Raw genomic sequence first — 12044 nt, 5'->3', positions numbered from 1 at the left:
TACCGTATGAGCTTTTGTCTTTTCTCCATCACTCCCTAACACATGAATTTCATTTCCAGCTTTCTGCCTGAAAGGGGCTTAAAAGCACTGGTTTCTTGGCCAGAGTGTTTCCAGACCAGACTATAGAGCAGTGGTTTTCAGGCCCCCACAGGCATCATCCTCATCACCTACAAGGCCTGCTGAATCGCAAATGGGGCTCTGAGCCCAGTTTTCGGAGCGCGTGGGCGGTGTTCACAACTCCCCGGCCCTTCGACGGCTCCTGGTTGGGTAGACACCAGTCTCTTGACTCCCACACTGGCCCCCGGGGATGAGGGTCACCGCCAAGCAGAGGGCAGCGAGGGCTGGGGCACAAGTGTCCCCGCCCCGGCCCGTTCTGGGGACGGCGCAGGTGGGCCGGACCGCGGCTCCCGCCCTGGCTGGGCTCTGGCTCTCCGGGGCCCTCCGCCGCCGGCACACAAAGCCCCTTTCACTGGCCGGGCTTCTGCGGAGCCGCCGCCGCTGCTCAGGAGGTGGCTAACCCCTTTAAGCAAACAAACAGCTCCTGGGCTGGTGGGCGCCGCCGGGCACAGAGGCTGGATTCTTCCCGCCGGGCGTCGGGCCCGGCAGCTGCCGCAGGGGGCGGACTAGCCCGAGGGGGCCCAGCCCCGCAAGCCCCGCCGCCTGATCGCTTCACCCCCGAGGCTCTGGTCACCTGGACAGGCTCAGACAGCTCCCTGTTCTCAGGGTCCTTATCTGCACAGCGGAGCGTTGTGTGCGGATTGAAAGACAGGAGGCTTCCAAAATGTTTAGCAGGGGCTGGGCACACAGTAAATAAATGTTAGCTCCTATTATTTACTGAATTATATGAATTTGCCGTTTCTGTAGGTCACAACAGCAGGATATGGGCAATTACATATGGTTCATCCTAATATTGGTGATTCAACCTTGAAACAACACACATAAGCTGTACTCTTCCTCTTTCAGTATCCTGAGATTGCAAGGGTAGGTTAAAAAATGAACCATTTTAACTACTAACTCAGTGATCAGAATTTTCCTGATTTTCGGGCGCCTGGGTGGCTCAGTAGGTTAAGTATCTGCCTTCCACTCAGGTCAAGCTCTCAGGGTCTTGAGATCGAGTCCCACATGGGGCTCCCTGCTCAGGGGGGAGCCTGCTTCTCCCTCTCCCTCTGCTGCTCCCCCTGCTTGTGCTCTCTCTGTCAAATAAATACTAAATAAAATCTTTAAAAGAAAGAATTTTCCTGATTTTGTCAATATTGTGCAACCAAAAAAAAAATAAATTGGGAGCAGAATTTGATGTAAATCAGCAACCACCGTTCACCCTAATAGCCTCCGAGTTCTTACTAATTGCCTTTCTAATGGGTACATTTTTTTAAAGATTTTATTTATTTATTTGACAGAGAGCACAAGCAGGGGGAATGGCAGGCATAGGGAGAGGGAGAAGCAGGCTTCCCGCTGAGCAAGGAGCCCGATGCAGGACTCGATCCCTGACCCGAAGGCAGATTCTCAACCAAGTGAGCCACCCAGGCGTCCCCTAATGGGTACATCTTAAATAAAACACCATTCCTTTATGTTTTGAATACTGGACTTTGGTGCAGATGTCTAAAAAAATAGTAGTGCTGCTAAAACATCTTAAATTATTGAGGAATCTAAACTCATTTTACAGATGAGGAAATGGAGGTGTGCAGAAGGGGAAACGTGCCCGGGAGATGGTTGTGTTAGGAGAGCACCTTTGATGAGCGTGTCCTGCAACAGCCCCAAAAGCAAAGTTTGACTCAGGGTAGGGACTTCTCAGGGGGCACACAGGCTCTAGCCCTGGGGCTCCAGCCAGCAGTGTCACTACTAGGAATCCCTTCCCCCCTGCCCGGGTGACAAGGACAGCTCAATTGCTTCAGACATGACCCAAGTTGGAGTAGGGGGGGCTGCCAGAGGCCTCCAAGGCAGCCCAGCTTCCCAGGGAGTTTTTTCTGATGCTACAACGACTCCCAACACCCCTTACTTAGAATGATTATGTCAGGGACCCACCAATCGGCCCTTCTGGTGTGCCCAGCGCTAAGGTTCCGGGAACGAAGATGGGCTCAGGAACCCTCAAGTCACAGGGGTTTATTGTGAAGAGTCGTGGGTCCAAGCACTGAGGCCAAGAGGAAAGCCAGGCCAAAGGCTGGGAGGGACGGCAGCCCCAGGCCCTGAGGTCTGGGATTGAGGTGCTCTCACTTCCCACTGTAGCTCTGGGTGCTGTGGTTTCTCAGCAAGTGAAGATTTTAGTCTCTGCCACTAATGGTCCCCGGGTACTCACCCAAGCTGCTTCCCTGTGTTCCAGCTTCTGTTCCTGCTTCCCAACGGGGCCACACACTGTGCATGTCTGGGGAGAGAGTACCTCATAGAGGTCAGGTGGGTAACACGTCCTTAACGGGTCTACTGTGTGGCTTTATTCGGGTCTTTGAGAACAACTTAGTCGATTATTATCTAGGTTCCTCTTGTCCATCCCTGTCTAGAACATGTGGGACCTGGTGTGGCAGACAAGCTGAGTCAAGCAGATTGGGTTCAGGTCTTCTCGCAGAGCTGGGGGGCGGGGGGAGTGTGCGTGAGCCTGAGCGAGCTGCTTCAGGTCTCAAAGCCTCAGTCTGTCCATGCAGATAGTGATGCCCACCTGGAGGTTCCTGATGCTAGATGAGAGATGTTTCCAAGCCGAAGGCACAGAGTAGGGCTTTAACACATGACAGCTGTTATCGTTAGTCTCGGGGCTGAGAAGGTACTACTCTGCCCCCACGCAGGTTCCCGCCTCCCAGGTGCCTTATCATTATTTCTGGTGAGGCTGCCAGGAGACCTGCTGGTTGTGCCCCTGTGGTCACCACTGCTGCCACTCAAAGTGAAAGAGGAAGCTGAGAGCTCTGAAGCTAGGAGGGGGCAGTCATTTGGAAACAATGGTTACATCCCTAGAGGGAAAGGTCCTAACTCAGATTGGACTGTGGTTTTCTGTGGTTTTCCTGGACCCAAAGTACATCCGACGGAGGCTAAGCAGCTGGCTCCCTCAGAGCAGCCTTGGGGATGAGGGGTGTCTTCTGCTCCCGAGGTCTGGTCATCACAGCCAAAGGGGCATTTCCACGACAGACAAGGACAAAGGGGAGGAGTCCTATGTGGGGCAAGCGTGGGGCAGCTGGTGATCACCTCCCAGCCTGCAGGTACCCCCTTAAGCACCATCCCTGTCAACGGCAGGAAGGCCTACCAAACCAAATCAGGCCTGATTTCTGGATCTCTTCAAAGCCCCCAAGATCTGGGCCCACAGGCTCATAAAACAATAATCGCCAGAGCTGAATGGCAGCCATTGCCCCCTTAGGCTGCCTTTGCCGGTGAGCATGAAGACGGGTAGGAACAACACAGTCCATGATCTTAAGGCGTTCAGAGCCCCAGAGGCTAATGAGATCATCTCAGAGATAACAATGCACACAAGAGTGAGAAAGACCAGAGGTTTAAGAGGATGACAAAGAGCTACGAAGATGGTAGGGCTACCATTCCAGTCTGGGGGTGGAATGGACAGTGCATCAAGGAAAGCTTCCTGGAAAATGTGCTTATAAAGTAGGCCTCAAAGGATGCACTGGGTTGTGTTTCCATAATGAAAACACTCTAATTTTTATGATATAAAAATAATACATAGAAATTCCAAGCAACATAAAATGGTATAAAAATTTTAAATAAGGCAAAATTCCATCCCTCTAGGGAACCACAGATAACAGTTCAATCGACATCCTTCCTATATATGTATGTAATTTTGTATGAATGTAGACCATACTAGACCTGTAATTCTATGACCGACTTTCTCATTTCAACATGTTCTCCAGGTCCGCATAGCCATGCTCATCCCCCATGACTGGACACTGTCCAAATGTGTTATGCACCACAGTCCATTTAACCCCGTCCCGCTGTGCCTCTGAATCGATTCCAATTCCCACAACTGTAAACAAAGCTGGGATGGGCACCTTCACATGGTCATCTTCAGGACTTGGATCTAGACGTGTCTGTGAGCTCTGACGCACTCGCCAGTGCCCCCCATCTCTACCTATGTACACTCCCGCTCAGACAGGTGTCGTTCTGAGACCGAAGAGAGGGAGGGAGCGGAGATAGGTGCGTTAATAAAGGTACAAAGCCCGCCATTACTAAAGGCTCCTTAGGCTGCACAGAACTGAGAAAGGAAAGCACGTTGGGAGGCCGTGTCTGTGAGGTGCTGGCATTGTGGTGAAGCACTAGGACATAAGCAGGCAAGGTGAGCCGCAGCCTCTCACAGAAGGCTGTGAATGCCAGGTGGTAGAACCCGCAGCGGGAGATCATTCAGCATTTATCTATTCGGCACCTATTTTGAGCCCAAATCTTTGCTGGGGACCATGGAGTTACAGAGACGTACCACTTCAGAGAGCTGTTTGGCAGAGAACGCCATCATCGACTACCCACCTGGTGCTCTAGGACACTGGCAGATGACGTACACGCCATCCCCACAGCCAGAAGACAGCGATGAGTGGCTCTTACCATTTCTAACGCTTGGCTCAGGCCCGAATCTCCCCAAGCGCAGAGCACAAAATCTTAGCCAGCGTCTCCAAAGATACAGCGTTCGGTTTAAGCGCATGCGAATTGCAGCAAAGGTCTGCTCCTTTGCTGCGGGAGGGATCATCATCCCCTTCCCTCCTGTCTCCCCAGGCTGCTAGCCATGGGGAAATCCCACCACCTTGGGCCTGATGCCCCTCACGATCCATGGTTTCCACTCCCATGTGGGCCCCAAGTATGCTCAGCAATGGACACTCATTCCACCACCATGCTCTCTCCTCAACCAGTTCCCAGTCCCACCCTTAGCAGATTTCATTATCATCTCCCTGTTTTTAAACTTTGAGCTGCAAAGGCATTCTTTATTCTCTTTAGGGTTCCCAGCTACAGATGCATTCAGGATGCAAGTCTTTTTATTTTAATTTTTAAAAAAATTTAAGTAGGCTCCATGCCCAATGTGGGGCTTGAACTCACAACCCCAAGATTAAGAGTTGCATGCTCCACCGACTGAGCCAGCCAGATGCCCCAGAATGCAAGTCTTCTGGAAAGAGTTCAAAGTTACAAATATCTATGTGTGACACTTTCTATCATTCCTACTTCTCATTTATTCTGTCACTGACTATTCATATTGAATGTTGGGGTCCCTCCAGCTCAGAGTCCTCATCCTCAAGACTCTGGAGCCCAGAGATTCTTAGGGGAAATAACGCAAGGAAAAACGGGGGGAGTGTAGACTTATCTCCACACCACTTGACTCAAAATAGGAAAACAAAATATCCCTATTTGAGAAGGCTATAGACATCAAGCAGGAGACCTCTACTCTCTGCCCCACTGTATCTTTTTTCCCCACCTCCTCGCCTCCTTGCCTGGCAGTGAGGCTCCCTGCTCTGTGCATTTGCTCCCAGACATGGCTCTGACGGTGATTCCCTTTCTCTCCTCCGAATTTTATTAACATGCTACGTCTGACCCACGTTTAAATAAAGGCTCCTTTCACTCTGTTTCTCTCCAACCTCTCAGCACGGGCCTCCCTTCCCATTCAGCGGAGCCTCTCACACTACAGGACATGGTCAGCACCTACTGTCCTCACCGCTGCGCTCCCATCTGTTCCAGACCTACTTGGTCTCCCGTGTTACCTGTGTCATGAAGGGCTTCACTGTCTACCCCAAAATCGCAGCCAGAAACCTGCAGGTCAGGCTAGCTACCACCCTCCCTCAGGCCTCTCATCACGTCAGTGACCAGATGAGAGTGGTTCCATGTCCACCTCCCGAGCCTGTCCCCGGAGCTCCAAGACCACTCCTCCTGTGCTCCTCAGCGATCTGGCTGGCTGGGATGAGCCTGGCTGCTCTCCTTGCTTCCAGTCTCACACCTTCTGACGGGACCATGTTATTTCCTGCTTAAGTCCCTTCAGTAGCTGCCCACACTTCAGGATAACGTTCCAAGTACCTCACAAGTTGCATCAAGTGGCGTGATCTGCTTCCTGCTCATCCCTCCCTGCAGACTGCCCACTGACTCCACTCTGGCCACACTGAGCCACTTGCATTTCCCTAGATGTGCCTACCCCCCACTGTCAGGAGGCAGGGAGGCAGAATGGCCCCAGCAGAAGGGGCGAACACGTCTTCATTCACCTTTAAGACACAATTCAAGCACCCTCTTCTCTACAGATTTCTTCTTCCTGAGGCCCCAGGTAGAATGAGTCCTTTTGTACGACTGTGCAGGCCTGTGGGCTCAGTACTCTTAATCTGCTGTTGGCCTTTGCAATGGCCACGTCTGCAAGCTCTGCACGGAAATGCACGGGCCTTGTCAGCCTCAGATGCCGGAGGGTGAGGAGCAAGTTCTGAAACCAGAGAGTCTGTCCCAAGGAAATAATAAAAATAAACTTGCATCAAGACCATCATTGGATGGAACATAACAAAGCAAGGAGAAAGTTTTAAAATTAAGTTTCTTTGGAGAAGAGACTTACAGATATGGAAAAGGGAGACTAGGATAAACCCAATGGGCTCGACTGGAAGTATCCGTGTGAGTTCATGACTTCTAAAATCTAATTTTTTATGCGCTCTCTTTCTCTCACTGTTGCTATAGATTTTATCCTTCCTTATTTTTTTGCTCTGGCCACCAAAGGCCTAGAAGCAATGACACTGCAGGAGCAACGAGCACTGTCAGCAGCCGGATCTTGGCTTCTAACTATACTCCTCCGACAAAAAAATATCAAGACTCCATGGAGAAATGGCCGATTCCAGGGCTGGGGCAAGGAAGACACAAGAGAAGCCTGAAACATTTTATTATGCCAGAAAGTAACAAAAGTGTTCAAAAACGAAGGGGACACAGGACCCTCCCAGAAATCTGGGATGATTTGAGGATCAAAGTAAATCAAAACAGTGGCTTGAGCTCTGAGTAAAATAGGCATCCGTCCGTCCGTCCTGATAAACACGTCGATTATTAAGTAGGGAGAAAGGATGCTTTTCTTTAGTAGAGTGACAACCAGTAAATGCAGGTTATGGAGCTGGAAAAGCACAATGGACGAGGAACAAAATATTTACGTGATCTCAAAGTATCTCCTTAGAAATTCCTTGTTAATCACAAAAGGGAAAATAGCAACCGAGTGATCAGCGTTAACTTCAGCTTAACGGTACCAAATGACACCCTACACCAACTTAAAATTCGCCGAGGATGCATCCCTTCTGTGAAGTCCCTGCCCGACTGCAAAACCCTAATCTAGCCATATGGAACCACGAGGCCAATTCAAATTGAGGAATATTCTACAAATACCTGGACTGTATTCTTCAGAAATGCCAAGGCAATGAAAAGCAATGAACCAAAGGCTGTGAAGTTCTCCTGGATCGAGAGAGAGACACGTGTAATCATATTACAACTAAATGTTAACACATGATCTTGCTCCAGAAAAAAGGGAATCGCTATAAAGGACATTACTGGGACAACTGACAAAATTTAAATATGGACCATGGGTTATAGAACAGTATTATTTCAGTGTCCAACTTCCTGATTTGGATAACTGTACTTAACGGTTTAAAGTTATGAGAGAGCGTCCTTGTTCTTAAGGAAATACATACTAAAGATTTTGGGGTAAAGGAGCACAAGGTCTGCAACTTACTCTCAAATGCTTCAGAAAATACAATATAGATAGATAGATAGATAGATAGATAGATAGATATAGATATAGATAATATAAGTCATAAAGCAAATAAGGTAAGATGTAAAGACTTGGTAAATTTGGGTAAAGGATATATGGGATTTCTTTGTGATATCCTGTAACTTTTCTGTAAGACTGAACTTCTATTAAAATTTAAAATTTACCAAACAACCAAGAATCCAACAACAAGGGATGAGTCAGAATTATGGTACAAATCACTCTGTGGAAGCCTTAAAATTACATAGCTTTAGAAATAAAATTTGTGAAGATATATAACAATATAGAAGAAATGCTTATAAAACATACAGTTTTATGAATGATTAAAGCAGGATCCAAAATATTTTGTGCATATTAGTACAATTAGGCAAAAGCAAACACGTAAGAAAGACTGGAAGGATAAAATCAAGGGTGGTAATGAGGATACTGGGGGGTAGGAAGAGACTGAGTGACTTTTTCCCAAAAAAATCAACCTGTTGAAAAAGATACTTGCCAGCACTGCACCCCCCACCCCCTCCCCACATCCCTGTCCCCATCAGGCTGGTGTACTGGAAATCAGTGTTGTTGACTGCATTCTCTTGCCTCAGGCTGCCCCTCCCCAAACCTTAACCACCCACCAAAGAGAACTAACAGAGCAGGTCTGGAGCACCCTCAGAAAGGGGCATCTCTGGGGCTGGAGCTGAGGGGCCCGGGAGTGGTCGGGTTCCACGGCAGGCAGTCTGCCAACCCTGCCCCACAGAGCAGCCTCACAATCCACTCTGAGCAGCCAATTTAAGCAGCTGTGGACACAGCTAAGGGGAAGCCCAGCAACAGCGCATTGAGACTCAAGCCTCCCTGGCCAGGCCAGGCCAGGCACCCCTTTGAATGCCCTTGGCCTGTGTGCACAGCACTCGGGGCCTCTTGCTGGCATGCTACCTCCTGGGCACAGACAGTAAAGCTTCTTGGAACCTCAAAAAGTTTAGGAACTCTTGCATGACCTTATCTGGAGGCAGAGTGGCTGGCTCTGTTGTCAGTGGAGGTTAAGTGTTAAGTCCTTATCACCCCTTTACACTTTTAACATGAATCAGTCCATTAAGGATGTGGCAAAAAGAAGTTCAGAACACAAGACTGCTATCAGAGGCCAAGACTCAGAGAGCCCTGGGCAGCTAAGGGAAACAGTAAGAATAAAAGACAGTCTGCCTCCTTTGCAGGAGAATTCATTTTGCCTCTCTTACTGTAAGAGATGTCTTTATAACTCCTTCCCTAAAAAAGTAGGAATAAGAATTAAACAGATTAAGAGACCCTCAGAGCAGGGAGCTGAGGTAGACAGAAAAAAAAGGAATCCTAGTTCCATAGGGACATGGCACCAAAAGCTTGTAAACTCCTGTGGAGAGAAACTTACTCTACATGGGCAACTCCTTGGTTCGGAGTATTCCGGACCTGCTTCCCAACTGCTCCCCGGCCTAAAGCAAAAAGCACCACCATTCTGAGTCGTGTGACCTGATTTTAAAATATTTTATTACATAATCTTTTCATGGCACCATCAGGAGTAACAGAAAACGTTATTCCCAGTTCCTAACCACATCCTGAAAAATATACATTTGTATTTATATATTTATATCAATACTCCACCCCTATCCCCTAACTCCACCACCTAGTGTAGGTCTTTTGCTTAAAGCAAGAAACTATTCTCTCAGGTAAGAAAATATATATGGAAGCTAAATGAAATAACGGTTAGAACGGGGACAGGTTGGTCGTGGGGGCCGGGAGGAGGGGTAAAGTCCAGGCTAGGCAGGATGCGTCACTGGGGTCCAGCAGAGGTGGGGGACAGTGTATAAAAAGGCAGCGTCAGGCAGGTGGGTGCTGATGTCCTTGGTCCATTAGGAGATGGCCTTTGCCTCAGGAAGGAAGGCTTCCCAGTACTTTGCCAGCTGCAAAGAAGTGGGGACAGTAAGGAAGTGCCCCCACCTAGTGGCAGAGCCTGAGTCTGGGAGGGGAGCAAGCACAGTGCCACGGCACTCCCCCAGACCCCTTAGCCACCTAAAGGGAGGCCGGAGCTGAGGCCAAGCTGAGGAAATGGCTAGGCTGAGTAGACCTTGGGGCAGATTGCCCAGCAAGCCACACTGCCCTTACCTGTCTCTAAGACTGAGAGGAAGCATCAGGTGCAAGGGAAATGGCCAAAGAGAGTCCTGGTTGTGCCCTGGACGAAGTACCCCTGAGGGGGCCACAGCTTTGCCCAGCTCAGTTAGCTCCTCACAATGGGGCCCACTGTTCACCACACAGACTCAGGCCTCAGCCTTAAGAGGGTTAGGTGGTACCACGAGGTTATAGGGAGAGTTGGGGTCTGTCCTTAAAAACTAAATTCTTGTAGGATTTGGGCAATCCTGCTTAGCAAAAGACCCTATGAGATGTTCCATGTTAGAGCAACAGGGCCGGCCCATCCCATCCTGTTACCAAAGCCCAAGGTAGGCCGCCGGCCTCTGGCGCAGGCGCACAGGACGGTCCTGCATAACTTACATACCTGCTGCTGTGAATACAGCAGTGTCTCAAGGTACTTGATCACGTGGTTTTTGAAGTCCTTGGATTTCTCTTTCTATAGGAGACAGGATTCTAGAGTGATCACCCAGACAGTTGCTCCCACCCCTCTTGATGGGTGATGTTTATTGCTGACCAAGGCCAAACACAGCCCCAGAAACTACAGCCAGCAGCTGGAATAGCTATAACTTCCAGCCAAGCAGCTTCTGCCGAGGCCTTGCAAAGCTCTCTTCACGGTGGGCGGGCGTTGGAGGACGAAGGAAGAGAGGAGACAGGAAAGGGGACCAGCGGATACAGGACAGCTGCAACCTTTGTTTTGTGTCTGCTCTGGTCCAGCAACACAGAACAGCTATTCTGCCTCAGAACACAAATGCACGTGTACACACACACACACACACACACACCTGTTCACAACAACTACCAAGTCACCAGCACTTCCATCTGTCTCCCTACTCAGCAGACGGTGAGCAAAACCAACACTACCACTAAACCAGGCACGGCACACTTGGGGGTAGGATGTTCTATCTCACCTCAAACCGTATCACTTCTTTTCGGACCACGGTTGAAATCCTTTCAAAGTCCCTTTCATACTGAGTCACCCGAGACTCCCACTGGGAAGAAAGGGGAAAGAAAGGATCACTTAATATTATGGTACCATTACTGAATCTTTACCTCTGGACAGCCATTCTACACATGAGACCTGAATTGGTCATTATGTCTGTTTGTCCCTCTGGGTAAGAGGAGAAACCATATGGGATTCAGTGTGTAAGGCCATCTGGCTGGAAAAGAGGTACTGTGTGCCCCAGGCCAGGCCTGATCTCTAAGAAAGTTCTGGCACTCCATAGCCTCTGGTTTAGGAACCCACCAGCAGAGCTGGGAGTTCCAGAGAACTGAATTTAGTTCTCACCAGAGGGGCCTATCTGAATCACCATGGAGTTTTTTGAAGACCCACCCAGGACCTCTCCTGCAGAGATTCTGATGTGACAAGTCTGGGTGGAATGGGAAAAGAGGAAAAGTGTCAGGCCTCAAGGCAAGCCTGGACTCCTCCGAGGCTTCCCCAGCAGCCACTGTCCTTTAGACTCAAACAGCTCTCTGGCCTGCTGTGGGGTTTCGAGCACCTGGGTGGGATGGGACCTGGGCTCATTCAGGAGCCAGTCGAATACCCCGACAGGTCTGCCTTGGCGGGGGCTCACCTCAAAGATCTCGTCCTTGGCCTGCTGCAGTTTGTCAGGCTTGTTGGCCCAAAGCAGCCGAGCCTCCGCCTCCCGCTTCTTCTGCAGCGTAGCCTGAGCGTCCTGCCAGCGCTGCCACGTCTTCATGCGCTGGTCGAAGGCAGCCTGTGGCGGTGGGGGGTGGGGGAAGAGCACAACCAGCTCTTCAGGAGCTCCACTGGCTCTGCCTAGGGCGGGGTGGGGGCAGGGGGGCTCTCTCCCAGCAGCTGTGCTAGAGAAGGACCGAGCAAGGGCAGGTTCTGCAGCCACATGTTAGTGCCCAGCTGGAAGCTTCACATCAAAACGCACAAGCTTGGCTAAGACTCCTCTCCCAGCCTCCAGGAGGCCAGTGCCATGCTACTTCATGCTGCTCCCAAGGCTGGATGGCTCGGAGCACAGCAGGTGGCCTGAGGCCAATGCCCAGTACTGTGGCTTCTGAGCTGCCTCCGTCAGAGTAGTCCACGGGTCTACACACTTTTCCTGAGCTCCTGCCATGTGCCAAGAACTAAGACGACAGTGAGGAAAGAAACGTGGTTCTGCTTTTAATGGAGTTTATAACCTAACAGAAAAGGCTGACATTATATTAATAATTACCAATAAATAATTACACATATGCAGAGTACAGAGAAAACATGCAGGGAACCTAT

General features: G+C 49.9%; 1 protein-coding gene across 2 annotated transcripts in view; it reads right to left on the bottom strand.

Annotated features, from left to right (window-relative positions):
• SNX1 (sorting nexin 1) overlaps positions 1-12044 on the bottom strand; it is a 45718-nt gene that overhangs the window by 2386 nt on the left and 31288 nt on the right. The window contains exons 12-15 of one of the 2 annotated variants that reach the window (XM_026478272.4): positions 11380-11523; positions 10717-10797; positions 10173-10244; positions 9153-9582 (exon numbers count right to left, since the gene is read on the bottom strand). In XM_026478272.4, coding sequence (XP_026334057.1) covers positions 9532-9582; positions 10173-10244; positions 10717-10797; positions 11380-11523 — 348 coding nt within the window. In that variant the 3' untranslated portion in view covers positions 9153-9531. Of the gene's footprint in view, positions 1-2293; positions 2360-9152; positions 9583-10172; positions 10245-10716; positions 10798-11379; positions 11524-12044 lie in introns of those variants that run through there. The other variant, XM_026478271.4, reaches the window with a different exon arrangement.

The sequence above is a fragment of the Ursus arctos genome, unplaced genomic scaffold, assembly GCF_023065955.2.
Source record: "Ursus arctos isolate Adak ecotype North America unplaced genomic scaffold, UrsArc2.0 scaffold_28, whole genome shotgun sequence".
Classification (NCBI taxonomy): domain Eukaryota; kingdom Metazoa; phylum Chordata; class Mammalia; order Carnivora; family Ursidae; genus Ursus; species Ursus arctos.
This window is presented reverse-complemented; position numbering and strand designations above follow the sequence as displayed.